We start from the raw sequence: 25865 nt of genomic DNA, 5'->3' as shown, positions 1-25865 counted from the left end.
TTGAATTTTCACCTCTAGCTACTGATGAGTCAGAGGAAAAAGAGAAGTAAAAGAAGAAAAGAGATAGAGCTCCATTAGAGACAAAGGACTGATGCATTGTGGGATCCTGAGTATTATACAAAAAAATATATAAATTAGCAACATAATAGATTAAGCAAAATGCTAACACTTTACAATAAGGTTTCATTTGTTAAGATAAAAAGTTAAAGGCATATGATGGATAATTTTTTCTTTAACCCTTTCATGCGTACAATCACACCGGTGTGATCAGTCTAGGCTGGTCCCTAAAGTGTATGATTGGAACTTTCAGAATGCAAGTCATCAACTGTCAAATTCAAATTTGACGGCTCACACTAAGGGCATAGAAAGGTATTTTCGTGGTGCTTGTCATAAATCACAATTATCAGTGTTGTCGAACAAACAACCTTAATATTAGGTTTCAGACATTTAAATACACACAGTCTAAAAATATCCGTATCCCTTGAGTACGTGGCTGTCAGATTTGAATTTAGCTGTTGTTATTATTATACCTATATATACCTATATATATATGAAGAGTTCAGGTGCAAAATCCTCTAAATCCATCTGACCTCTTTTCTTGTAAATGAGCATTTTCTATCAGGCTCCTATAATTAGGCTCAGAGGTTTCATTTTACATGTAATGAAAAGATTATTAGCTAGTAAATAAAATAACTTTTTTTTATAAATGTCACTTTAGACAATTCTTTGGCTGTTAACGAATTAGATTTTCTTTTGCGTCAAAACCAGCTAATTCCACATCTGCTTTTGTTGCAAAAACTTCTAAATCAACCTATTGGGACAAGAAAGTGTATTTTGTTGAAAAATTACTTGAAATGCAAATAGAATTTTTTTAAACATAAAACACATTACACAAACCACCTAAAATTAAAATACATCTGTCAAGTAAGTGGCAGTTCATTCCCCTGTGGTAAACCAGGGAAAAAGCAGAAGGAAAATGAATGAATGAAATCAGTCAAGTAAACGCATTTTAATAACATTAAAACTGACAATTAAATCTTAACAATCTGTTGTCATTTCTGATATTTGGGATTTAGATTTAATGCAAGTAGAGCAATGTATATACTGTAAACAAAGCTTGGTAGATTCAATTATTGTAGTTTAAAACATTGTGAAACATCAATATCTGTGCATTGTCCATTAATATAAAAAGCTTAACTGACGTATGGGTATTATGAAGTAGGCTAAGATAAATATATAGTTTAATGCATTATATTTATCTTTTGAAAAATAGCTTATTTTAGCAGATAAATCACAAGGTGGGCCTACTGGGCAACAAGGGGACGTCTCTCAGACAATTTTTGAAGCTGTCATTCATTCTTTCTCACCATACTCAAGGTCTTGGTGTCTTTTTCGTCTCTTGTTTATCCTCATAGCATCCTTGTGGGATAAAAGAGAGGCATCTTAACTGTCTTTTGTGAAACAAAGTTGCTGTTTAATGTATTGTAAATCGGACTCATTCAAAGTAGCGTCGCTATGCAAAAGCACGTTATGAATGCATGTTACACTTCCCATTGTACATTGTGTTTCCTTTTTCTTATAATGCACTTTTGAGGTAAGGCATTTTTTCATTTGCCATCCACTGACAGTCGGACAGGCTCATCCAATTCACCAAACTCCTTCTTTTAAAATCAAAATCGGAAGCGGAAATAAAATGATTTCCTCATAAAAAACGGCTTATCAGCGCGCTGCTACATCGAAAACATATGATTCGATTCACGCCTTCTGATTGGTTCTCGGGACATAGCGGCTTTTGCTGTCAAAGGCAAGTGGTGTTTAACGGCTTTTGCATACAAACTGTTATTTCTCAATAGGCTGACTCTGAGATTTAGCTGATTTGAAGCAAATCTATTTGTTGATGGATTACTATGTGCCTGAAGCATTCTCTCAATGTCATTATCTAATTTTTGGCGTAAGTGGCGTTTAGCCACTTAGATCTTCATATTTAGACTCTTCATATATAAAGTTATTATTATATTGTAATAATTCAAATGAATAATTTCAACCTTGACTGTAACTACTAGCAAAACCTAACATTTAAGTTTTGTAAAATACATGCTGATGTCTACGGAGATGGAAATAATAACTATTTTAAAATATAACTGGGTGCTTTTTATTGACACTGTTTATCAAGTTACACACTGTTTATGCATGAAACTTGAACATTTACTCTATTCTTTTCCCAGTTAAACAGCCACTAACGTATTTTGGACGAAAATTATATATGTTGAACTAAAATGTTGTAAATCTGTTGCAGCGTAGACTAAACATGGCGCCGCACATCTCCCATCATATATAAAATAATATGATTATTACTAAGATGTTTAAAAGACAAAATGCATATTCTTACAAATATTTGAGAATCAAAATACCAGATATTTCACAATAAACTGTAATTAGGACATTTGTCAATATTTGCAGAAAAAAATAATAAAGAAAAGGCCTACGGTGTGTCACATGTCAACTTGATGTGTCGTCATGGAATTTTAAAGTGATGTATGTCTTTGTTTGTTGTGAATACATGACCTCTAGCTGTGAAAATTAATTAATGTGCTTTTAAAGTTATAGTACCTTAACGTAAAAATAATAATAAAGTTAATAGAGTTTGTAAAAAACAATAAAGTTCCAATGCATATATTAAACTTAGCGATGTTAGTTTATACATTTACTAATGAAATCGTACTGTAAAGTGTTACCAACAAAATAAATGTAAATGTAGTGCAATGTATTCTGGGAAATTGCAGAGGCTCTGACTCACCCTTATATCCTTGGTCAGTTTCCCTGAGGTCAATGACAGTGATGGGTTTGAAGTTCAGGTCCCATAAGCGGATGCAACCATCCCTGCCTCCAGTAGCAAAGCCTTCTTCACACGCATTCATGCTGAAAATACCAGACTACACACACACACACACACACACACAGCTCTGAAAGGCTCTCTCTGACAGCTCAAACAATTAGAGAATCCAAAGTCTCAAACCTTCACTATAGTGACAGCACTAAGGATCATATAACGTTTTGATAAAAAAATCTTAAAGGGGTCATATCATGAGAAATCCAACACTATTTGATTGTGGGAATAAAACAATGAATAAAATAAACTGCAATACAACTTAAAACATTATTCCCAGGTCAAAGTAACTTGGATTTCAGAGAGCTTTCAGATTCAGTTGTTCCTAAATATCAAAAGCAATGACCAAAACAAAACATTACTTAAAACATTAAAGAAACATTCCAAAATGAATAGGATTACAGTAATAAATAGAATAATAAATGAAGTAATTGATCATGTTGAATTTTTATAATTCTCAAAATCACACATAATAAAACTAGTAACTAAAAACAATCAAAGAAAAAATGTCCTCAACATGATTAAAAATAATGTTTAAAAATACAATAGTTTAAAATATATAAGTATAAATCAAGTAATTACTTTAAGTTATTTATCAACTATTACTATAAGTGCACGTAGTAAAATATACATGTTAAAAATAAATTGTTAGATTGTTAAAATAGAGCCCTATGTCCCTATTTCCCACATTTTTTCTCAGTTTTTCCACATTCTCTGAATTCAGCATTTTCTGATTTTAATTCTCAGTCTTAACTCATCAAACGTATTCAATTTACCGACCATTGGTAAAACTTTATTTTAAGGTGACATGTGATTTTAAGATACATGTGTTACTATATTAATCATAGCTTATTATGCATGATTACATGCAACTAACCCTAAAGTCATAGTAAGTACATGTAATTAACTTTACTCACCTGTTAAATGAATAGTTACACTGTAACTCTATTAGATATTTATCTAAAATTACATTTTCACGAAATACGTTTGAATTTTTTCTGAAATATGATTTTGAGTAAAAATTATATCATAGAAAAAAAACAAACGAACTCTTAAATCAAATTACATTGTATTAAAATCATTTATGTTATTATGACTTCACTCATTCATTCATTTTCCTTCAGCTTACTCCCTTTATTCATCAGGGTTCGCTACAGCGGAATGAACCGTCAACTTATCCAGCATATGTTTTACACAGCGGATGCCCTTCCAGCTGCAACCCAGTACTGGGAAACACTCACATACTCTTACATTCACACACATACACTATGGCCAATTTAGTTTATTCAATTCACCAATAACGAATGTCTTTGGACATTCCATTTGGACATTTGGACCCAGCCGGGACTCGAACCAGCGACCATCTTGCTCTGTGGCAGACCACTGCGCCACTGTGCCGCCAATTGCCATGATATTATATTATGTTATGTTATATTATATTATATTATATTATATTATATTATATTATATTATATTATATTATATTATATTATTAGAACATTATCAAGCTGACAAAACGACATTATAAAAATATAATTTGAAAAAAATCATATTTTGGAATAAAAATGTGCAATTAACAGACATTTACTATAATAACAGTGGCAAAAGAAAATATATGCCTGGACCACACATTATCACAGCTGTTTTTTCACCTTTAAAATATCCATTATAAAACCTTTATGGCAAGCAAACGTCTTTATAGGTTATCCTCAGTTTATAAATGGGTGTAAGCAGATATTTGTGTCACTCAGGACAGAGGACATTTTGGAAAACATTCCCTCACTCACCCCATGAGCCCCTTGAACTGTTCGGATTAGATTGATTCCCTTCCAGACATAGATGTCTCCATTCAAGGCACCTGAATATGTTATCTCGTCTCTTGCACAGGCCAGACAGAGGATAGTTTGAAGGTCTCCAGTCTTCCCAAATACACCCCGCTTAGGGGTCAAAGCGTTCCCACACAGACTCCAAAACTGTGGGAAAAAAGAGACAGCAATAAATGTATAATATGTTAAGTTAGTTTTGTAAAGTCTCATATTATATTAGAACTTGCTATTGTACATAAATTAGATTTAAAACATACAGTTTTGTCCAATAATACTGGCACCACTGGTAAATATAAACAAAGGCTGAAAAAAATGTAACAAAAAACAAATAAATGAAAAGAAAAAAGATGGTAAACAGAACACAATTTTAAAAACATGTTAAATTTAAATGTGCCAAACGTATTGCCACCCCAATGTGTTCATTTGAGCAAACATGTTTTTGGAGTATAGTATATTCCCATTGATACAGTATTTTGCATATTTAAGTACACCTGGGTGACTAAACCATTAAGATCATCAAAAAATGATCTTTAAAAATATGTAAAGCAAAAAAGAAAAAAATAGTCATCAAAATGGTGGGAAAAAGTGCAATTTGTGACATCATGAAATAAACTATAGAGCATAACAAATACTTTTACGTGTGCAGTAGGGATGCTCATTTTAGTAAATTTTGCCAACCGACAACTGCCGCTCGGTTACCGAATATTAACCGATAGCTGGTCAGATTAATATTAATAATTATTTAATTTCATTACATTTCTTTTTGGCTTAGTCCCTTTATTAATCAGGGGTCGCCACAGCGGAATGAACAGCCAACCTATCCAGCATATGTTTTAGGCAACGGATGCCCTTCCAGTTGCAACCCATTACTGGGAAGCATCCATACACACTCATTCACACACATAAACAAAGGCCAATTTAGCTTACCCAATTCACCTGTACCGCATGTCTTTGGACTTGTGGGGGAAACCGGAGCACCCGGAGGAAACACACATGAACACGGGGAGAACGCCAACTGACCCAGCCGAGGTTGGAACCAGGGACCTTCTTGCCGTGAGGCGACAGCTCTACCTACCGAGCCACTGTGCAGCCCTATTATTTCATTTTTAAAACATTGATTGACGGGTCTATTTTGTGTCTGACACATTAAATATTGCATTTTAAGATACTGATTTATTTTGACATGCAAACAGCAGCATACAGAACATATTAACAACCGAACATCTTCACGCACATGCAGTGTTTCCAATAGCATTGAAAAAAAAGAACAAAAAAAGAACAAACTAAATAAAAAGAATAAAATAAATAGGCCTGCCCTAGATATTTTTTCACTTAAATTACAAAACAAAAACACTGAGTCCTTTTAAACTGGCATAGGCTGTTTGTTTTTTTCAAATCGTTATTTTAAAGATTATGTATCGAGCTTCTGATTTTACCTTAGAGCTTCTGTGCTTTCATTTTCTCTGTCTCACTCGCGGTTCATGCGAGACATAACGAGAAGGCGCATACGTTGATTTTAGTGAAGTATAGGCTACTATATCATACAACAATTTTGTTGTTTACATATGACATTGGATTAATTTGCATACATGTTTTATAAGCTGTATAATGAAAGAGTCAGTTTCTGACTTGTGACCAGTTTGTTTCCAAAGCAGAGCACATTTCAGAAAGTTTTATTTTGCTGCTTCTTTCTCCAATTGTGCAAATAAACGAAGGTGTTTATGATGTGAATCCAGGACAGTGGCTATCAGCATCAACGTTGGTTTGGCATCGACTCGTCTGTGTCAAACTGTGACCAGCAATATCCTTTTTTCATTTTGTTTTTCTGGCAATAAGTCTGTAGACATGTGTGGTTGCATGTGTTACCGTATGGTAACAAATATGTGTTGCACATTTATGCAGACAAACTTTTAAAAAATTATAATTTTTATTTTTTAACTGATTCCATTAATCTGTTAAAAACACACCATTTTGGTTAATCGGTTATTATGAGCATCCCTAGTGTGCAGTTCTGTTTGGTTGGAATATTCTTCAGTCTAAAAATAGGTGTCTTTTGGATCATTTTAAGACAATCACTCAAAAAATGGACAGTGCTTCTATGAGATTAGTAATTGTTTGAAGTGTTTTTAATGTGTAGTTTGTCCTGTAAAGTCTGTATTGCTGCTAATTTTGGCCGGGTCACTTCTGTGAAAGAGTCTTTTCTGAGAATAAATTAAATTAAAGGATAGACTTTTTATTTTGTCCATCTAACATTTAACATTTTGTCCAAAAACAAATTTAAGCATCGTCAAATGTTTTTGTTAATATTTTGAGAAATGTTTATTAAACATTAAAGATATTTTTTCTTTGCTCATTTTTACCAAATGTGCCAGTATTATTGGACAACAAAGTATACTTCAAACCTAAATTATGTACAATAGCAAGTTCTACTACTACAGTATAATATGAGACCTCACGCATGATGTAACAATACAGTATTTATGAAGGGCGCTGATATTAATGTAGGGCACGGTCAATCACAATCCTCTTTGATTTATTTAGGGAATTCTGTGACATTACGATGATAAATTATGAAAAGACATGACAAATGCTGTTTCTTTCTAAATTGATTGTAGCAAAGGGCCTATTAAAATTCCTCACAGAATAGCAAATTAATATCATTAATGCACAGCAGCATGTATTGCTTTTTCTCACTGTGATGGTTGAGAATATTCACACACCCACGCGCACACACACACACACACACACACACACACACACACACACCCACGCACACACACGCACGCACACACACGCGCACACATTTACACACACACGCACACACATACACACACACACACACACACACGCACACACACACACACACACACACACACACACATATAGGCTGACATACTAATGCTTACACTCGTTAAACACATCATTAAAATGCACAGGCACAATCTTAGTCAGAACAAACTCAGAAAGCCTCAGCCAGTGCATAATAATTGGCTCATTGACTCTGATTCAGCTGTGTGTGTGCGTATGGATTTGTGCGTGCGTGACACCTCTAAGCTTTATTTCATGAGGTCACATTCACAGCAGGGTCAACTGTGTGCATGACCTCAACCTCGTCCGCAACAGTCTCCTGCAAGAAAACCTGTAGTGGCCAGCTAAGTGGTGAAAGACAGTCAGATACTGATTTCTGAACTCACTGACCAATTATTGATTTCACATGTGATATCATTGTGAAATTTATTTTTAGGTTATTCATACTCGTGTTTTTACCAAAACGAATACAATATTTTTTTAGTCAGTCATGAAGTTCAAAACTCACATAAATTTTCTCATTTGGAACGCAAAATCTAACTTTAAATTAAAGGGATGGTTCACTCAAAACTAAAAATCCAGTCATCATTTGCTCACCCTTCACTTGTTTCAAACCTTTATGGCTTTCTTTCTTCTGTTGAATGCAAGAGAAGATGTTTTGAATAAAGCTGAAACTTGTATTTGATTGTCCTATTATGGAAGTCAACAGTTACAGGTCTTCAGCTTTCTTCAAAATATCTTCTTTAGTGTTCAACAGAAAAAAGTAAGCCATAAAGGTTTGAAATAGGGCTGAACAAGAGCATTGATATCGCAATGTGTGTATCTACCATAGTCACATCATGGGATTAGATTATTTATTAAAGAATAAAAGATAAAGATATTATTTAATTTTGTATTTATTCCTTTATTAAACAATAATGATGATAATATTTTACATTTGATTGTTACATCTCTGTACTTGAATACTGTTAAACCCAAAAAACCATAAAGGACTGTTTATTTCTTGAATCTTGCTTGTAATTTATTATAATTAATGCAGACGCACTACATAGAAAAAGTCTTGATCACCTCAGTCGATCTAAATTAATGAAATCTTTCTAAATAGAGCTAATCATTTTCATATTGCAATATACAGTTAGGTCCATAAATATTTGGACATTGACACAATTCTAACATTTTTGGCTTCATACACCAACACAATGGAATTGAAATGAAGATGTGATTTAACTGCAGACTGTCAGCTTTAATTTGAGGGTATTTACATCCACATCAGGTGAACGCTGTAGGAATTATAACAGTTTGCATATGTGCCTCCCACTTGTTAAAGGTCCAAAAGTAATTGGACAATTGGCTTCTAAGCTGTTCCATTGCCAGGTGTGTTATTCCCTCATTATCCCAATTACAATGAGCAGGAAAAAGTCCAGAGTTCATTTCAAGTGTGCTATTTGCATTTGGAATCATTTACTGTCAACTCTTAAGAAGACAAAACTGACCCAAGAGCCGGAACTGAAGACAGTTGCTGTAGAGGCCTAGCAGAGCACCACCAGGATTGAAACCCAGCGTCTGGTGATGTCTATGTGTTCTAGACTTCAGGCTGTAAATGCAAAGGATTTGCAACCAAGTATTAAAAAGTAAAAGTTTGATTTATGATTATTATTCTGTCTAATGACTTTTGGACCCTTAACAAGTGGGAGGCAACACCGTTCACCTGATTTGGATGTAAATACACTCAAATTAAAGCTTGTGCCAAAAATAGGTATTTTTTTATGTAACTTAAGTGTAACTTAAATCTCACATGAAAAATTTTATTTAACTATGACACAGAGGTTTCAGAAGACTAAGAAAATACTGTATTTACTTTGTTATGTATGCTATTAATGAACCTATCTGAAAAAGTGAGTACACTTACAAGCATTGGTGTGTCCCAGCCCTTACAGTGTGAGATTGGAGTCCTGTTCGTGCAGTCTACAATATTTAATTATTATTACTAAAAATATGGACATTGTGAGCCCAGGCTATAGACTCTCCAGCATTTTGTATCTCGCAGTTCCTTTGATTCGTAGTTTTTAATTTAATTCTTTCTATTGTTTTCATGGTTACTCATTGTTTTATTGATTGCCTCCACCTGCTCCTTGTATAGATCACCAGCTACATTGATTACTAATTGCCTTCAGTTTCTTCTGTTCTTTGTATGGTGTCATTTGTGTTAAGTAGATTCTTGTGAAAGTTCTCCTGTTTTAGTTTAAAGTAACAGTTCTGCAAATTAGACCCCATTCACCTTCCTTTGTCTGCATGCCTGGCATGGTCAAGTTTAAATTCAACTTCATTTATTTATAAGGCACACAAAACAGTCACAAGACTGACCAAAGTGGTGTGCATAAGTCAATGTAAAATAAAAAGACAGAATCTAAAAAACATAAAAATAATCCAAGAGAAACTACTAAATAAATTTTAAAAATATAGCAGTAAGGACTATTAAAAAGAATATTTAAAAGCCAAGCTAAATAGGTATGTTTTTGGGAGTGATTCTAATCTCAAGGTGCATTGTTCCATAACCACGGACCTGCCACAGAGAAAACTATGTCTACTAAAAGAACTAAAAGAAAGTTTTAATCACTTGATGTAAGATATCTTACGGAAGTGTAAAAATGCAACAGATCTGAGAGATAGGTTGGGGCTAGATTATGATGGGATTTAAAAACCAGTAACAGCACTTTAAAATCAATTCTGAATTGGATGGGCAGCCAATTGAGGTACCTTAGGAGAGGGCTAATGTGGTCATGTTTCCTACTATTACAAATAAAACTAGCAGCAGCATTTTGGTTTGACTGAAGGCAAGAAATTTGGGATTTTAATATGCCACAGTAAAGTAAATTGCAGTAGGCTAACTGTAACGTAATAAAACCATAGACAGCCATCTCTAGTGTGGTGGATTTAAGAAATGTTTGACTTTAGACAGCAAACGGAGTTGATAAAAACTGGAGCTAATAACCAAACTGATCTGTTTGTCTAGTTTCAACGAATCATTATAGATGACACCCAGATTTCGCACACGGGGGATCTGAAGCCAGCAGCCCAGATCTAGCATGTAGCCTGAGTGTTATCAGTAGAGCTTACCCATACCCCTCCCCCCACCCCCAAAAAACCCACAAAATATGTTAATCTGGAGCTGTTTCATTGTAAATAAACTGCTAAAATGGTCAGTAATACGTTTTATTATTTACAGAGGATATAATAATTAGTATACGTTAGAAAAAGCAGCAAATAAATTAGCACAGTTCAGCTCATTAAAATTATTAGCTATTATAAAGAAATTGAATCAAGTTATCACATCTCATTCATCTTTTCTTCACTGTATAATTTAAACAATCTGTATACATTAAATAACAGAGGTGTCACTTTAAAAATGCACAGATCTATAATGAAAGCATTTGATTGCTTTCCTAACTGTTTATGCTCATTTAAGACAAAATTTATTGTGTTTAAAAGAAAACCCAACAAGATTGACATGTCTAGATGTTGTTATTATTATTATTCATTCATTAATTTTCTTTTCGGCTTAGTCCCTTTATTGATCTGGGGTTTCCACAGCGGAATGAACCGTCATTATTATTATTATTATTATTATTATTATTATTATTATTATTATTATTATTATTATTATTATTATCATCATTATTATCATTATTATTATGATGATGACGTGTATATGTCTGTTCAAACACGCACCCAAAACCCAAGAATCAAATCGCATACGTACAGAATCCGCTTGGGAAACAGCGTCTATTTATCACTATGGAGCGCATCAGCTGACAGTCATGCATCGTTACATGGACTGACTGTTTTGAGGATTACACAGGGGCAGTGCCTGTAATAAAAAGGAAATGAATCGCGCCGTTTTTATGTTTATTTCAAAGTGTTTTATGTCTTAATAAAATGAAAGCACAGAACAGGTTCACATTTAAGAGCAAGGGGCAGCCCCTGGTGGTTCGATGAACTAGGTTGCGTATAGCGAGGATCGGCTCTTCGCAGAAAGATAAAAAATACGGGAGAAATACAGGAAAATACCTTTACGGGATGACAGCAGGATAGAACTGTAAAATACGGGAGAATACCAGGAAAAACGGGATGGTTGACAGGTATGGTCTTACCATCATTTAATGTTAAAAACTTGTGAGATTTTAATCCCATCTAAACACCTTAGTAAGATACAAAGAGCAAGAGGGTCATTCATTTTAATAGGCAGTGGTGGAAAGAGTACTGAAAAATCATATTCAAGCAAAAGTACCATTACTTGCCCAAAAATGTAGGGCAAGTAGTAAACGTATCTTTTGTAAATATTACTTAAAGCATGAGTAAAACGTAGCCCTTTTAAAAGTACTCAAGAGATTAGATTAGATTAGATTCAACTTTATTGTCATTACACATGTACAAGTACAAGGCAACGTAATGCAGTTTCGGTCTAACCAGCAGTGCAATAGCAGCAAGTGCATTATACAGGTATAAGTTATAAAGTGCAGTTATAGAAAAACTATGGTGATATTTACAGATGGATGTACTATCAACATTATATACAGGTTGTATTAGCTATAAACAGAGATTTGCATAAATGAATATATGTACATGATGCTATTAATAATCAGGAGTGGCAGATAGATAAACATAATTACAAATTACAAATGTCCATGTGCTGTGGGTATGTACAGTTCAAGTAAATGAATCAGTGCAATGAATATGTGCAAACTTTAAATGTGCAAATGTTAAATAGTGCAGTGATTGTGAGGAGTATAAGTTAGAGGAGTGTGGGGGGTGTATTGGGGGGGCAAAAGAGTCAGTGAGGGGCAGAGTTCAAAAGGAAGACAGCTCTGGGGAAAAAGCTGTTCCTCAGTCTGCTGGTTTTTGTCCGGGGGAGCCTGAAGCGCCTGCCGGAAGGCAGGAGAGAGAACAGTCTGTGATCAGGGTGAGAGGTGTCCTTAAGAATACTGCGTGCTCGGCGCAGACAGTGTTTCTTCTGGATGTCCTCTATGGCTGGCAGTGTAGTCCCTGTGATGCGTTGGGCAGTTTTCACCACCCGCTGCAGTGCCTTACGCTCAGCAACAGAGCAGCTTCCATACCAGACTGTGACGCAGTTGGTCAGGATGCTTTCTATTGTGCAGCGGTAGAAGTTCACCAGGACGGCTGATGAAAGCTGGTTCTTCTTAAGTTGCCTCAAGAAGAATAGGCGCTGATGAGCCTTCTTGACCAGGCTGGAGGTGTTGGTGGTCCAGGAAAGGTCCTTTGAGATGTGGGTCCCCAGGAACTTGAAGGATGAGACAGGCTCAACGGCCATCCCATTAATGTGGATGGGATCATGCGAGCCTGTTCGTCCCTTCCTGAAGTCCACAATGAGCTCCTTGGTCTTATTGGTGTTAAGGAGCAGATTATTGTCGGTGCACCAAGTGGCCAGATGCTGTATCTCCTCCCTGTAGGCAGTCTCATCATTATTGCTGATTAGACCAATCACTGTGGTGTCATCTGCAAATTTGATGATGGTGTTGGATCTGTTCACAGGCCTACAGTCGATGGTAAAGAGTCGTGAGTAGTGAGTATTACACTGTGAATAGTTGATGCATTTACATGCAGTTTGTGCAGGGATGTGTAAATGTATACTGTAGTGCATCTAGTAATCTTCCTATGTTCCTTCCTTCTAACTTTCCTTCCATTGTTTGTTTGTTCTGTCCTTCCTTCCTTCATCCATTCATTTGTTTGTACGTTCCTTCCTTTATTCATTTGTTCCTTCCTTCGTTCCTCCCTTCATTTGTTCGATCATTCGTTGGTTCGTTTATTTTTTCATATTTTTGTTCCTTCCTTCATTAGGTCCGTTGTTTGTTTATTCATTCATTCGTTCAATTGTTTGTTCCTTCCTTCCTTCCTTAGTTAGTTCTGTCCTTCCTTGAATTCCTCCTTCATTCATTTGCTTCTTCCTTCTTTCCTCGCTTCATTCGTTTGCTCATTAATTTGTTCATTCATTCATTTTTTTTGTTCCTTCCTTTATTAGGTCCTTTGTTTATTTATTTTTTTGTTTGTTCCTTCCTTGAATCCTTCCTTCATTCATTTGGTCCTTCCTTCCTTCATTAGTTTGGTCCTTCCTTCCTTCGTTCAGTCCTTCCTTTCATTCCTTGTTTAGTCCTTCCTTCAGTCAGCCCTTTCCTTCCCTTCTTCATTCGTTCAATTTAGTGATTGTTTAAAGGGCACCTATGTTAAAAAATCTACTTTTCAAGCTGTTTGGACAGACATATGTGCATGTATGGTGTATAGACTGTCATATTGGGGTGATATAAGCACACCCAGTGCTTTTTTTTTCAATTTAACAACATAAAAAACGGTGGACCAATTGGAGCTGTTTTCAAATCGACCGATACCTGACGTAGGAGAGCGGTCCCCCCGCCCACCAATATTGATTGACAGGCGTGTCATCATATCCTCAGTTTGTTGATTCACGTCCGCCATTTTCAGCGTGAGTCGAAGCGATATCACTAAAGGAACACCCTAGCTCTATTTTTAGTTGCAAGCTCATTGGGCTCAACACAAGAGCAATATTCTCTAAATTATCGCTCTAATCGAAATTATTGGTTGTATCTTTAGGTAGGTTTGCAAACATGTGTACTTCTCATTGAGTCTACCTTATACTTCAGCCGTTTGCATTTCTCGCGATCCCAGAAGCTCCCTGTGATCTTAACTAGCATGCGTTTTAGAATTCTAAACATCGGTTTCTATCAGGGTACACTCAAGTCGACGGCTGGGTGCCGCGGACCGCTGCAGAAACCTATGTTTAGAATTCAAAAATGCGTGGCGCGTCGATTCGGGACACACGTTTCTGCCGCGCTACAGAGAGTGTCTGGTGTGCCGTGTAGCGGCTTCGAGCGGCGCATCCGGTGCCTCAGTCAAAGTTAATTCAGTGTGCGTGGTTATTAGTTTCTGTGTACAAGCTCGCCACTTTAAAATAGCACACAGTTGGCTGTAAAACGATACAAAGACACAAATGATTTTGTACTCTCTGCTTGGTCTGTGTCAGAGTCGTACATGTACGACTGAATGGTGATCCTCTCCTGCTTGTCAGACTGTTGCAAACGCAGAGCGGGTGAGCTCATGGCCCCGCCCCTTGTTACATTGGCGGGAAGCCGAAACTAATTTACATGTGAAGCAACACACCCATAAATCAGCGAACTGTGGACACGCCCCCAACATGACACTTTTTAACACATTATAATAAAAAAATCTGAATTGTGTTTTAAACTGAACCTAAACTGGCACATTCAGAAGAACCATAATATTAATATTAAATCATAAAAAAGAGGTAAATTATGTTCCCTTTAAGGCTTTTTGGTGATTTCAGTCATCATACAGTCAACATCCTTCATTTTCTCATCAGTGATATGTAGTCTAAACAGACTCTGGGTCATTGGTTTGCTGCATTTATAAAGTGCCCATGTCTTGAGGTTGTTCAGTATGATGCTATTTACTTTCTATGTGTGACTTGAGTGACTTTAGCCAATCACCATAGACAAGAAAAAATTAAATAGTGACTGCAGGTTGAAGGAAAATAGTAGTAGTAGTAATAATAATAATAATAATAATAATAATAATAATAATAATAATAATAATAATAATAATAATAATAATAAAAAGAATTATTATTATTATTATTAGAATTCCTTACATTTATGCAGCACTTTTCTGGACACTCAAAGCACTTTGCACATTTTTGGGGGAAATCTCAGACTGAATCCACCACGTGTGTGCAGCATCCACCTGGATGCAGCCATATTGCGCCAGACCGCACACCGAGAAGACAGAGGAGACAGTGTGATGAATTTGGGGATGGTTGGGAGGCCATGATGGACAGAGGCCAGTGGGCAAATTTGGCCAGGATGCCGGGGTTACAAAAGACGGCTGTCACTGACAGTATAGAGTCCCCTTATATACCCCCCACTATACTGGGACTACTGTATATCCCCTTACAGTCCCCACTATACTGGGGCGTTCGGTCCCACACAGACCATAGGTTGAGCACACCCTGCTGGCCTCACTAACATCACTTCTGACAGCAACCTAGCTTTCCCATGTGGTCTTCCATTCATACTCTCCCATACTGTCTCCCATGCTGACCAGGCTCAGCCCTGCTTAACTTTAGTGGGCGACCATGTGAGAGTTGTACCAATACTGCACTAAAAATGTACTCAAGAGAAAATAAAATTACACATTTTTAAAACTACTTAGCAAATTACAAATGCTGTGAAAAACTACTCTGCATAAAAATGGAAAGACACCCCATGACTTCTTAGAATGGCCCCTGGATGGTCAGATTTGACCATTCTTTTAAGATTTTTAGTTTATGAGCACATGTTCAATACAAAACATCATATTTCTTTTTTCTCAAATGTTAATTTATACAATTATAGTTCAATAAAAGCACTTGCATACTAAAAGTCTAATTATCACAAAGACTAAAGCTTTGTCACAATTTATAACAAGCACAGCTGCTAGTTTTTTACCATACTGTACATTTAGCAGGATTTTCATCCATTCAATCCAGCACATCTGGCAAAAAGCTGACTGAAAGAGAATGAAAAGATGAAAAAGCAGTCGTTGGCCCATTAGCAACCTTGCGCTGGGGCAGACGGTGCGGTTCCAGACAGCCAGGCTGCATTATGTCAGGGACATTCAAAGCCATTGTGAATCACAGGCTCCTGTGTTTCTGCAGGTCTGTGCTCTGGTAAAGCTTTAATATAATCAAAATGAGTCAGTGCTATTCATCTGCCAAGGCTCCATTAGAGGCAGACTGTCTTCATCCTGAGGCACGTCTTTTTTTTTTTGTTCTACGGGAAAAAACCTCCTCCTGTTCATGTGTGCAAACCTTCCTGAATCCAGCACATCTAGACTAATCAAACAGCCTTAAAGTCACCGAGACAGCTATAATTAGCATACTGCGAGAAAAGGAAACGGATAATTAGTCCAGGGTGGCCCACTACACCTTAATCTAGTTACATCTAATTGTGTGGTGTGCAGCTCCTGTCACATATCCCATTTCCAAACCACTGTTGTGATGGTCGTGTTGTAAATATGGTGATTTTGTTGGGCCCTGTGGGTGAAGCTGTGATTATGTTGTGTGTAGTGGGAGGCAGTGAGTAGGTTTCTTTGAGCAGACGGCCTCGGTTTGCTCCAGTCAAACCATAAAGCCTCATCATGAGACTTTTTTGTACTATATATGCAGTTAAGTGGATTGAGACAATCCTGCGGGGTCTGAAAGAAAACCTCAGGAAATTTGTCAAATGCCTGTATGCATGCCGGCACACTGACTATGGATCGATATCCAATTCATTCAACTGTTTAAGTTGTGTGGGTATACCTCTCTACCCTAGACTCAGGAGGCACACTAGCAACTAGGGGCTTTAAAGAATGTCTTTGGAGTCATTTTTAGTGCATCACCTCTAAAGGACAATTATTAAGTGCATGTGGTTGGTCCAGAGTAGCAAATACCCTTCGCACGTCATCAACACGTCGTGACTACGTGGAGCTCGAGATCTGTGATTGGATAGTTTGGTATAACTGTAACCAGTGTAGGTGGGGCTGAGAGAGTTGTCTAAGTGGAGCAAGGCCAGTGGCAAAAGTGTTTAACACATCTTGAGTCCTGCAGAGGAACTCCAGGTGAATACTTTTGTATTTATTTTATGATTAAAAATTTCTGGAATGACTTATTGAGTTGTAAAGAAAAGATTAAGTTGTATAACAATGTATTTAAAGATTCTGCGCACATTTATAATAGAAATGCACCTAGAAAGGGCTTAAAGTAAGGGTGCCTAATCCTTTTCCTGGAGATTTACCTTTCTAGAGTTTAGCTGTAACCTTAATCAAACATGCCTTTCTTTAATTACCAAGTGGTCCTTCAGATCCTACTTAGTTGGTTTAGTTGTGTTTGATAAGGGTTAGAGCTAAACTCTGCAGGAAGAAAGATCTCGAGGCTGGTTTAGTTGTATTTGATCAGGATCGGCGCTGAACTCTGCAGGAAGGTAGATCTGGAGGAATAGGGTTGAGCACCTCTGGCTGTAAATTATATTAAATTATATATAGGTATACCTAGAAAGTTCATTCGTATCACTATGAATAGGGAAATGTGTAACACTTACTGTAGTATGGCTGACACAGAGAAGAAAGTCCCACCTAGGCCTGCATTGTTAATCAATTTTAAACTGAAATCGTGATTTGAAAAGGTGCGATTTTCAAATTGCAAAAGCTGCAATTATTTCGATTTCATACTATGGCGAGGGAGGCAAGTGCAAACAATTAAAACGAACCAACTTATGTTGCTTAAAAAGCAGATGACTGTTACAGCAAAACCCATGAGCCTGTATTTCACTATGGGGAAAATAAAAGCTTTAAACTCCATCTCTGCTCTGCTTCTCTCTCTCTCTCTCTCTCTCTCTCTCTCTCTCTCTCTCTCTCCAACACACGACCGCATTACTCTGCAGCACGAGTTTTTCCACCATGTCTATCATGGATCAGCTGTAATAACATTATAGCATTATAGACCGCGGCCATTTTTCTGTATCCGCATCACTCATCTGTTAATAACGCCAGAGTGAATAACGCTGACTGTTAGAGCCAATCGCAGCCTTTTCTGTTGAGTGCAGGAACACAATGACCAATCACAGAACGCAATTTTAATCAGATAAATCGCAATTTTTTTCTCCAAATCGTGCAGCCCTAGTCCCACCTTCCAGTCGAAATAGCCAATGGTGTAATAGCTAATCATTATAGCCACACAATCAATGGGGGAGGGGTCTGTAGAGGTTCCCACATAGCAAAATATCCCAGCTCTGGCCCACTCAATCAGCTTTTGCTTGGCCCACATGCCTCAGTGAATTACAGTACATGAAAGGACCAAGTCTGGCTTTCAGACTAGGGCCATACATGGACCATGGGCCAAGTCTCAGCCAAGTTAATGACCCATAACTGAGCTTGAACTGGGACTGATATGTTGTTGTGTCACGACTGCAACAAAATTGATAAACCCATGAATTATTGCGCTTTAGACTTGCTATGGGTGTGCTTTTCTTGAAGCGACCTGATTGGTAGAATTTTTTTCTTTATTTGAAAATAATAAAAATTTATTTTAAATGTGAGTCAAGAGGGGCCAAACGTATGTGGCCCACATATCAATTATTAACATCTGGGACAAATACTAAATTTTATATCTGGCCCAAATATTGTGTGCCGCCTTAAAGACGGTGCCATCTCTGCCAAACCAGGGCCATGTTTGGTCCACATGTTGCATCCCAGTGCCGGATGAATGCCTGCTGTGCCAGACTTATGCCAAATCTATGCCAGAATTCTTTGCTCCATGTGTTGTTTCTTTGTTATGCCAACCCCTGTCATTTGGTGAATACTGTGTGCCTGCATTGATCTGACATCCCATTACATCCCATCACATGTTATGCTAGTCTTTGCTGTGAGTACTGTCTCTGTTTTTCCAGATTATAACCATACCCTCTGAATACTATTGAATCAGCCAAAAAGAAGATTGGTCATGCTAATATTTGCACATGTGCTGTTAGCTACAGCAAACTAAAAATAAAAAGTTTTACACTTAAATAAAGTTTAAGCATAAATAATAATGACAAAAGGTCACTTCAGATTTTGTTGCTGATTTTAAATATGTAATTAAATTTGGCAGAATTTAAGTAATTACGAGTAATTAAGTTCGGCAAGAAGTTTTTAAGATTTCAAAATTCTTCAGGATTAATAATTTTAGACTTTAGTCTTGGATGAACTGCCTGGAGGCATTGAAAATATAGCAAGGGAATAGACTTTGCTTGAAACTTTGCTTGAGACTTTGGCTTCACTTAGTATCACTCCCAATAACTGCCAACTTTGTTTGTTTGTACATGGTTTATGTGTATATTTTGAACATTTTTTTGTATGTTTTATATTTGTTTGATTACTTTTACTTTCTTTGTAAGGGAGATTTGCAACATACAAATTTCATTCTATGTTCTATGTACTAGGGTATTTATTGTGTGCACATGATAACGTATCTCTCGAATACACCTCTGTTCCAGTCTAGCTCTGGTTTTTAATGGTAGTTTAATCTGACAGTCTTAATCTTACTTGAAGTTATTTTATTTTTTATGGATGTGTTCTGTTGTTGCTGCTCATGCCTGATCTCACATCGGGCACCATGTGTGTCTACTGTAAATGTTCCAAATGAGTCACTTGTGTGGTTTAATTTCAGTTAATATGCTTGTGTGTGTGTAGTATGGAGAGTATGCCTAGTATTTTAATTGAAGAACATCTTTAGCTGGCTTTGAAGAAATTATAGAACCACACAAAATGTAGCTTTTCATCTGGCACCAGAGAGTTTCAGTTTCTCTGGGGCTCTCTCAAAGAGAAACAGAAAGAGAGCAAAAGAGAGAGAGAAACGGGGGATTACAGCGAAATAAATCTCTGGCATGCTTTGAGTGCATAATCGCTGAGTGAGCACAGGCCCGGGGAGCAGATGTCACATGGTTGAGGGGTAAAGACGCAGAAATTATGTGAGACAACTGCTACATTAACCTAACTATATGAAGAGGTGGCTTAAAATGGACATATAGTAAGAGAAAAAAACTGATGCAGCAAGAGATATAGGGGAAGAACAGGAGACAGTCATGAGAGAGAAATAAAGAGAAAGAGAGAGAGAGAAATGAAGATTAAAAAGTATATAGCCCAAGAGGATTGTGGATTACTTCATGACAAGAACATAAAGCCAAAGGTTTATGCTAAGTGATGAAAGAGAAAGAGATGCAGCAATTGACAACACTGGGTTTTATGTGATTGTGCAGTGATTTATTTATTTAATGTGGAAATGATAAAACCTAAAAGGAACCTATGATGAAAATTAACTTTTCTATGCTGTTTGGACAGAACTGTGTGTAGATATAGTGTGTCCACAGTCATATTGGAGTTATATAAAAACAATAAGTCTCTTTTTTAAATTTCCTGATGTTAAAATAGGATCCAAATTCCTCCCATTTTGAGGCATGTGATGTAGGAGTGTGATTTCTCCACCCAGGGTTGATTGACAGCCGTGTATTAACATGTTTCCGTAGTAACATGCAAAATCATATCAACAAGACAGGAGATCTGTTCAGCTCACTGTGATCATCAATCATCATCAAATGTGATCCAGAATGACAAGTGCTTGTTTGTAATGAATTACAGCGATTTTACCATCTTTATTACTACAGCCGCACGTCAGTACAAATTATAAAAGACGCCGCTTCAATCCCGGCTTGTGGACGTTAAATCAGGTTTTTTTTTGTACATTAACATAACAGATATTCATACAGCAGTGTCTAGTAACGTGTATCCTGTCACATTTGCCGTGCAAAGTTAAACGCGTGCGCTGTGTTTGTGTGTCTGAGAGTGACGACATAGTGTGTGACTCATCGCTGCAGAAAGGCTTGAATTAACTCCACAACAAATACATTAAAAAATCATTGGGAAAGTTCTTACTGTAGTATTTCTCACAAACGCTATGTGAGATCTGCTTCCTTTATGTCTGTTTATCTGATGTATCCAGAGATTGGGGCACACTCTGACACGTGGGAACAGTGGGAGGGGAGAACTAGCATTAAAGGCACCGGCAGCAAAAACAGCCACATGGTTGTTCAGAGCAGAAAATCCCAATATTCTTAAAAGTATAATAAATAGTCTGATGGGTGTTTTGATCTGAAACTTTATAGATTTCTGAAACGTTTTCGTTTTGATCTGAAACTTTACAGACTTTACAGACATTCTGGAGACACAAAAGACTTATCTTAAATCTTAAAAAGGGGGGAAATAGGTGCCTTTTAAGATATCTCGTGGCCAAATTCTAAAGTAAACTTATTGCTTATACAGCATGTAGTTGCAAAGTGCAATGCAAAAATATGCTTGAAGAAGTTCATGAACACATTGTAGAAACAATCCATTCAACCCTCGAAAACCAAGTACATCAGTCAAATCTGTTTAAAGGGCACCTATGGTGAAAAAATTACTTTTCAAGCTGTTTAGAGAGAAATGTGTGTAAGTATAGTGTATAAACTGTCATATTGGGGTGAAATAAACACACCCAGTCCTTTTTTTTCATATTTAACAACATTAAAACGGTGGACCAATTGGAGCTGTTTTCAGATCGACCGCAACTTTACGTAGGAGAGCGGTCCCCCTGCCCACCAATATTGATTGACAGCTGCGCGCATGTTGCGACAGCTGCGACAGCTGTGTGTGTGTGTGCCTTCGTGTCTGAGCTGTGTGTGTGCGTGTGTCTGCATGTCTGAGCTAAGTGTGTGTGTGTGTGTGTGTGTGTGTGTGTGTGTGTGTGTGTGTGTGTGTGTGTGTGTGTGTATGTGTGTGTGTGTGTGTGTGTGTGTGTGTATGTGTGGGTCCGCGTCTGAGCTATGTGTGTGTGTGTGTGTGTGTGTGTATGTCAGCGCTACGTTTGTGTGTGTGTGTGTGTATGTGTGTGCGCTATGTGTTTGTGTCCTTGCTGTGTGTGTGCGTGAACTTTGTAATGACATTGTGTGTGGCTCATTGTTGCAAATCCACAAAAAAATGCATCAAATAGTGATTGTTAAAGTTCTTACTGTAGTATTTCTCACACACGTTATGTGAGAACGGCTTCCTGAGGCAGCCGAGGGCGGCGATTGCTGACAGGCACGTGGGAACGGTGGGCGGGGAGGACTAGCCTTAAAGGGCCAGTACAAAAAAAACAGCAAAACCTTTTTTCCAGCTATAATATAGACACTTCAAACAGCTATAATAAATAATCTGATGGGTGTTTTGAGCTGAAACTTTACAGACACATTCTGGGGACACAAAAGACTAATATTAAATATGAAAAAAGGGGTAACCTATGTGCCCTTTAAAATTAATGAGATTTCATCAGAGCTTTCATTAACACATCAACAGATCCCAAATTAAATCTATTTATCTTGATCATGGATCATTGCATGGACTTTTTAATGGATAAATTAATTACCCTGTAATAAAAGAATCATTACTCAGGTAGTAAAAAAATACTAAGTAATTTTTTTCTAAATAAATTCTACTTTATAAAACATGATTTTTTAAAATGAAACTTCAATCTTGCTAACCTCAGAACTACAGCATAACGAGTATTATGTGCGCTTCAATACTTTCCTCAATACTGGAAGCAGAGTCAGTGATCGCATATGATTTAAACATTTTACACTCTTGTTGGACCCTTGAACATACAAAACACACAAGGCCATCAATGGCTTGCTTGCTTTGGGACTTGTGGAGCTGCGCAAAGATGGATTTGCTCTTCCATGTTTGGACTTTCAGCAGTGAAATTTAAACTACACTGAACTGAACTATACTGAACTTCAACTCTGAAAACTGGACTGACACAGTTTCAATTTACTAGAACTAATATGTTAAGCTGCTTTGACACAATCTACATTGTAAAAGCGCTATATAAAATAAAGATGAATTGAATCAATGTTTGCTGAAAACAAATAAATTGTAACGCCTGGGTTCACTTCAGAAAGGCACAGGTTCGCAGGAGTATTAAATACGTGGAGTTTTTGATAAACACTTACATGGAAGAACACAGAAATGACATGGGGTGAAAACAAGCATCAACATAGAGAATACCGGACCAAGACTGAATGACACACAGGGACAATAAATACATTGGGGATGATTGAACTGATCACACACAGGGGCGGAACACATGTGGAACAGATGAACATTAACTTATGGCGGGAACTAGAACAAAGGAGCACATGAGGAGGTCACATGGTGAAAACAAACGGAACACAGGATCTGACATAAATAACTAGGGATGGCAAAAATTGTTGGCCAAAAATAACTTTCTCGAAAGAGAAAAATGGCTGAAAAAATGAGCCGAAAAAAACATTTTGTTGTGCAGCACTCCCAGCAATCCCACTCTCTCTCCAGCTTTAGTCACTGTGAGGTATGAAGCAGCTTTCAGACCACACACGAAAAACCCATTCATTTCAATGGCTTGGGGGTTGTAAAGGTGGTTTGTTACTGTGACAAGTGCAAGAGCAGCAAGATACACTGCCGATTAGCTTGCACACACACAGTGAAAATTCCACTCCAATTCCAATTTTCCACTTTGTGTATATTCTGTACATGCACATACATACTTATCTATGTATGAACCACACATGCTCTTCGGAAGAAGTCAGCTCAAATTACATTCTGATAGGACATTTGTATGTAGTGTCTTTGTTCCTGCTGCTTGCATAGCACTACAGTTTCAGCCAAGAGTTTTCTCATGAAGAAAAGTGAGGCCAAGAGAACTCTCAAAAATAAAGGTACAAGAGCTGTCACTGGGTAATTTATTAAAAAAACGCATTTAAGTTTTTAGCGTTTTGTGGGATATTTAGTGTATTCTGACCAGTCTGTGATTCTGACCTACAGTATTCTCAGATTAGCTATTTCAGGTTACTGTAGGTCAAACTATACAAACTATGCAGCTAATTTTACTTTACTTTTAAGCTATATGTAGAAACAGACACCTTTTTACAAGAAAAGTGTCTTGTGAACACTTACGATGTCCATCGGTGCTCTAGATGTGCCGTTCTTTTTCTTGCATAGACTGATTAGTGCGATTATGCATTCACAATGGTATGAACCGTTATTGGGGTAGTCAAACGTGTTATCTATTATTTTAATTATTAATATTATTATTGAAGATGGAGATCCGAGCAAACTGTTTCTCACTATTTAGAGAACTGACCCCCATACATTCTGATGTAACATCTTTCAGGGGGAATCAAGCATAACCACCCTGTAATCTGCACCCTGCTAATATGTACCTTCGAGTTACCATGGACAAATGTGTATCTTTTATAAAGGCACTGTCCCAGTTACAGCTCTTTCTGAAAGTGTATGAATAATCTTCAATAGTTTGCTTTTATAAATCACTTTATGTGTGATCTTCTCTTTATACTCTGTATGCAGGTGGCAGACAGCAAAGTAGCGTTCAAAAAAGAGCTTCTGTCTCCAGAGAGAACAATCGTGATGGCTTCACCACACTGGAACTCTCTCTGAACCCATTTTCAACCATCTGACAGTAAAAAGTGCAGGACTTCAACAGTATGAATCACCAATTCAAAAAGAAATCCAACAATTTCTTTCATCTGAAAAGTGTTTTTTGAAGGAGTCGTAATCCACAAACACTTTTGAAAGGATCCTCAAGTTTCTCAGAGGAATAAAAAGGGAAAGAGATGTTTTCGTGACTCACTATTTGTCCCAGTTCTGCTTTAAGAGATGATTCAGTCTTTGAGCTCCTCTCTGGGCTTTGAGTAAGTGACAGTAAAAGGAAAACTGCGTGTTCAATACTGAAAAGCTTCTGAAAAAGTAAAGCTAACATGAGATGGACTATTTACTCCCCTTGGACACAGTAAATTATGAACTAGAGCAAATTACTTCAAAGAAAATCCTTTAATTTTCTAATGAAACTGTAATCGCTTGCTCTTCCTCAGAAATGAAGGTCATTGTTTAATGTTAACTAATATTCATTTCAAATCGCTTCTGGCAAGTGACATTTACACGTCTCCTTTCTGGTATGCATATCGAACAGAAATTCCTGTGTGACTCAGAAATGTATTTAGAAACAGTATAAATCAATTCACACTGACTTTTGAGAATTCAAGAATAGATTGATACAAACCCATCCGATGCCAAAAGCAAAAGAGAATAGGAAAAAGCAGAATCCTGTACCTTGATATGTTTGACTCCACAGCTCACTAGCTTGCTTTGCTGATACAGGTCCCATGATATGTCAAATATCTTTATAAAAAAGAGAAAGAAAAGTTCAAAATGATGTATTCTATTAGAAAGCATTTTCCAAATCCATTAATGCATATGTCCCTTTCAAGTTCTGCTGGGATTTTTTTTTTGCAAATTAAATGTGTGTATGATGGTTGGAATTAAAACAATGTACCAGATTTTGATTCAGAACCTTCAAAAACAATAGTGAAAACATTTTAAACTGTAGTGTATAATAATTTAATTTAGTGTATAATAACATAATTTATGGTTGCATTTAATTTTACCATATGTTAGTCATTATAACTGTACTTACTAAAGAGTTAATGTCAGAAAGGGTGTCAGTTGAGGTTTAATTATTTTGGTAACACTTTACAATAAGTTTGCTTTAGTTAATGTTAGCTAATTTACTAACATGAACAATGAACAACACATTTATTACATATTTAATTCATATTTGTTAACATTAGTGAAGTTAATTAGTTAATGTTCATCTGTTCCAGAAATATCATTATTTC

General features: G+C 36.7%; 1 protein-coding gene across 1 annotated transcript in view; it reads right to left on the bottom strand.

The window, feature by feature from the left end:
- Positions 1-25865, bottom strand: part of eml5 (EMAP like 5) — a 239066-nt gene that overhangs the window by 101172 nt on the left and 112029 nt on the right. Inside the window, exons 4-6 of the mRNA XM_056476502.1 lie at positions 25300-25368; positions 4675-4860; positions 2798-2933 (exon numbers count right to left, since the gene is read on the bottom strand). Of these exons, the coding sequence (XP_056332477.1) occupies positions 2798-2933; positions 4675-4860; positions 25300-25368 (391 nt within the window). The remainder of the gene's footprint in view (positions 1-2797; positions 2934-4674; positions 4861-25299; positions 25369-25865) is intronic.

The sequence above is a fragment of the Danio aesculapii genome, chromosome 17 (assembly GCF_903798145.1).
Source record: "Danio aesculapii chromosome 17, fDanAes4.1, whole genome shotgun sequence".
Taxonomy (NCBI): Eukaryota; Metazoa; Chordata; class Actinopteri; order Cypriniformes; family Danionidae; genus Danio; species Danio aesculapii.
The sequence above is the reverse complement of the archived record's forward strand: the minus strand, read 5'-3'. Positions and strand labels throughout refer to the sequence as shown.